General features: G+C 32.0%; 1 protein-coding gene across 1 annotated transcript; it reads right to left on the reverse strand.

Moving 5' to 3' along the window:
- Window positions 1–1,121: 1,121 nt before the first annotated feature.
- Window positions 1,122–3,607, reverse strand: LOC106778775 (probable terpene synthase 2). The gene is made up of 7 exons (XM_014666764.2): window positions 3,496–3,607; window positions 3,149–3,431; window positions 2,659–3,031; window positions 2,315–2,533; window positions 2,003–2,144; window positions 1,664–1,909; window positions 1,122–1,582 (listed from the first exon to the last, which is right to left on the reverse strand). The coding sequence occupies exons 1-7, from the start codon at window positions 3,604–3,606 to the stop codon at window positions 1,262–1,264; spliced, it is 1,695 nt and encodes a 564-aa protein (XP_014522250.1). The 5' UTR covers window position 3,607; the 3' UTR covers window positions 1,122–1,261.
- Between the last annotated feature and the right edge of the window lie 206 nt (window positions 3,608–3,813).

The raw sequence follows: 3,813 nt of genomic DNA on the forward strand, positions 1-3,813 counted from the left end.
GATTCGTGAACAAACACTTTAGTCTGACCACAAGTGGAAGGTACCAAACTACTTTCAAAGCAGAACCATTCTTTTCTGTGTGACCACTATCTTTACTGTTATTTCTTGACTTGTATCGTGATAATGCACATTTTGGACACTTTATCAAAGCTTCATTCGCATTCTTATATAATATGCAATCATTCGGACATGCATGTATCCGTTTATACTCCATACCCATTGGGCAAATAATTTTTTTTGCATCATAATTACGAGTGGGTAATGTATTTCCATCTGGCAGCATTTCGTTCAACAGCGACAAAAATTCTGTAAAACTCTTATCAGTCCATCCATTTGTCGCCTTTAAATTCATGAGCCTTAACACCGCTGACAACCGTGTAAACTTAGTCGAATCGGCATACAAAGGAGTCTTCGCATCAGTGTACATCATTTCATACACATGCGCTTGGGCAAAAGCTTTTGCACCAACATCACAGATCATTTCCTGTAAATTGTCTTCTTCCTGTCGATCTTCCATATCCATGGTGGAATCATATACATTTTCAGTTGGAGAGACAGTTGGAAAGTCTATTGATTCGCCATGCCATATCCATGTTGTATAACTTCGTATACAAGAAAATGAATGTAAATAAGAAAATGTGAACGAGAAATATGAAACAATTAGTGTGGATGAATTCATAACAAAGGAAATGAGTTTAGATAAAATAGAAAAGTGTAATAAAAGATGAAAAAAAAAATGAATGTAGATGAAAGGAATTGAGAGTGAGGGAAAGAGATGAGAGAGAGGGAAAGAGATGAGAGAGAAGGAGAGAAATGTATTTTAAGTTTTATAATTTTTATATTTCGAATAAGAAAATTGAGTGATATTTAAAAGGTAAAATATTAAAAAGAATTTTTGAAAATAAGGCTCCGATTATTTTAAAAGACAAAAGAAAGGTTTGGTAAATAAAATATTACACTAAATTAATTTTTTTCCTCTCCAAAATTCTAATATTATTTATTAGAAAATAACATTAACATTTTTTATAATAGTGAGAGGAGCATTTGGATCATACAGAAATCTTGAGAACTGAATTATTATAACAAATACAGAAAAAAACTAAAGGCCTTTACTAATAAAACCACTACACCTCATTACATTCATGATCAAACAAGAGAAAGTAATATGACACAACTCAAATAAGCATGAATTGATTTTCATAATAGTTCATATATTCGATAGTATATGTAGTGATACTGTAATAAGGCATGCTCCAGTAATTTATATGGCAGTTAACTTCTCCTGATCGATGGAGACGGGATCCACAAGCAATGAAGAAACATAATCTTTTAGCAATTTTGCATTTGTGTATTTATCCTCATGATTTTCATAAGAAACCTCAGATATACGTGCCAAATTAACTGCACAATCCAGCACACACTTTGGAATATCATCACTTGACTTTATACACTCTTCATTTATAACCTTCCAACAATCTTCAACATCCTTGTGAATAAAGTTGTAAGCCTCTGCTTCTGAAATGCTATATTGCTTCATGCAACATTCCACAGCTGATGCAACATGTACTCTTTGTTGCTCAAACTATTCATTACAGAAAATCCAATTCTTAAATTTTGCAGGAACTTAAAAACAGATTTTAACTTTGATGATATGAATGAGTACCTTGTGTGAGGCCATGTCATCCATTACTCTCCCAATAACTGATGCAGCATTAATGATACTTGGATCACTGAAAATCCAATCCAGCACACTTTCTGTTGCAAATTCTGCTAAGCTAATAAATGAAGTTATCATATAAGAGAAACAAGAAGTTAAGACTCCATTAGCTTTATACTCCTCATATGTTGGAATGTAATGCTCGTGACACCATTTTGCTTCAACCATGTACCCTTTTGTTAAGTTAGAAACCTGCATGTAAAATAACTAATAATCTGATAAGATAAACTGAATCAAGTAAAGAAGCACTCAAAAGTTGAAAAATTGAAATTAGAATAATCTTACAGCTTGCTTAAAATGTGGCACCACAAAGCTTGATTTTCCATTCTCTCTTGTCAGCAACTCTATTTCTTCACACAGTTGTAGAACTGTTTCAAATACCACTTTCATACACTCTGGCAGAGATCGAATATGACTAATATCCCATCTGAAATTTAGGAAGGAATTATTCTAAGAAATCTTAATGTTAGATCATGAGCTAAGTCAATATATATATATATATATATNTATATATATATATATATATATATATATATATATATATATATATATATATATATATATATTTCACATTAAAATATGTAAGAACACATCAACCTCTGAATTGCTTTTGTGAAGAGTTCAAGTTCTTGAACTGTTCCATAAGCATCATATGTATCATCTAGAAGACAGATAACCTGGATCAATTTTCCCACAAACGTTCTTGCATTGCTGTATTCAGGCTTGTAGGATATTGCCAAACACCATATATAGCTTTCAACCAATCTGTCTCTTGCGTAAGGGACCAGAGTCACAAAGTTTGAATCTTTCCTCCACCTATTAAAATAAATTACAACTCAACAAACTAAGTATACTTTATTCTGTATGATCTAAAGCTTTTTGATGAACAGTGTATTTCAATATACTATATATGCATAGAAATTTAAAGGCAGAAGGCTTACTTGGTGACATGACCTATTTCTTTATTATGCAATTTTTGAAGAAGGTTGAAATCTACTTTTGCAAAGTTCAATAGCGTTTCGTTATGGGAAGGATCTTGTTCAAAGAGGGTCATGTAATGCCTTATCTCAAACCTAGGTACACTCCTGTAAAAAGGTCGCCTTAAGCAATGGTTGATTTGTGCAGCAACAGATGGACTTAGTTGTTTTACCAAGGACTTAAGTTTAGTTTTTGAGAAATCACATGCTTCTTCTAGAACGTCATCTTCAGAAATTCTCAGATGTGAAGCTTCATACAAACTACACAAGCCTTGAACATCATTGGCAAGCGTTTCATTGAAGCTTCCTTGGCCATTTTTAAATTTCTTAAATACATCTGTTCAGATATTGAACATACATATAAGAAACAAACCTATTTTATAGAAAATAACTTTATATATATATATAATTCTTTTTTCTTAAACATCAAAGAGAAAGTTCTACATCTACGTACCTGATGAAATTCCATATCCTTGTTGCCTTAACAAACGAAAGAGTAGAGCAATAAAGTGATAATCACCATCTTCATTGATCGTGTTGTGTTTTGTGAAAGTGTTGTAAATTTGTTCCAATGCCTGATTAATTTCTCGTTGAAAGTGATATGATACGCCTAAACGTTGGATTGAGTCAATGAAGTTTAATTTTTGTACGATGTTTTGATTCAATGATGATTGAAATATTGATTTGACCTTCTCTTTTAGTTTTTCTGCTTGCTGCTTCATATTGTCATCGGTTTCCTGCAAAGAATTTATAGTTACCTGAATAAAAATTATATATGAAAATAATAGAAATAATTAATACCTTGGATTGAGAAGCATGTTGAAGGAAAGTGTCTCCCCATATGGTAGGAGCATAACTGACGCAAGGTCGTCTGAGTTCAGCTACTGCAAGTGTTGAAGATGGAAGGGACATCTTTTGCTTATTACAACGTATGAAAAAGTGTAGTTTATTGAACATTTGGCTACATATTTATATGATGACACAGGTTAATGATTTTTCCTGTAAAACTACTAAAGTCAGAACATTAAATTTATCTAATTAGTGGAGTTCTATATTCAATTTTGTTCAAAATTTGAAGAAAATAATTAAATATTAAATGTTAGGGTGTTACTCCCTCCA

Source organism: Vigna radiata, unplaced genomic scaffold, assembly GCF_000741045.1.
Source record: "Vigna radiata var. radiata cultivar VC1973A unplaced genomic scaffold, Vradiata_ver6 scaffold_343, whole genome shotgun sequence".
In the NCBI taxonomy this organism is placed as follows: domain Eukaryota; kingdom Viridiplantae; phylum Streptophyta; class Magnoliopsida; order Fabales; family Fabaceae; genus Vigna; species Vigna radiata.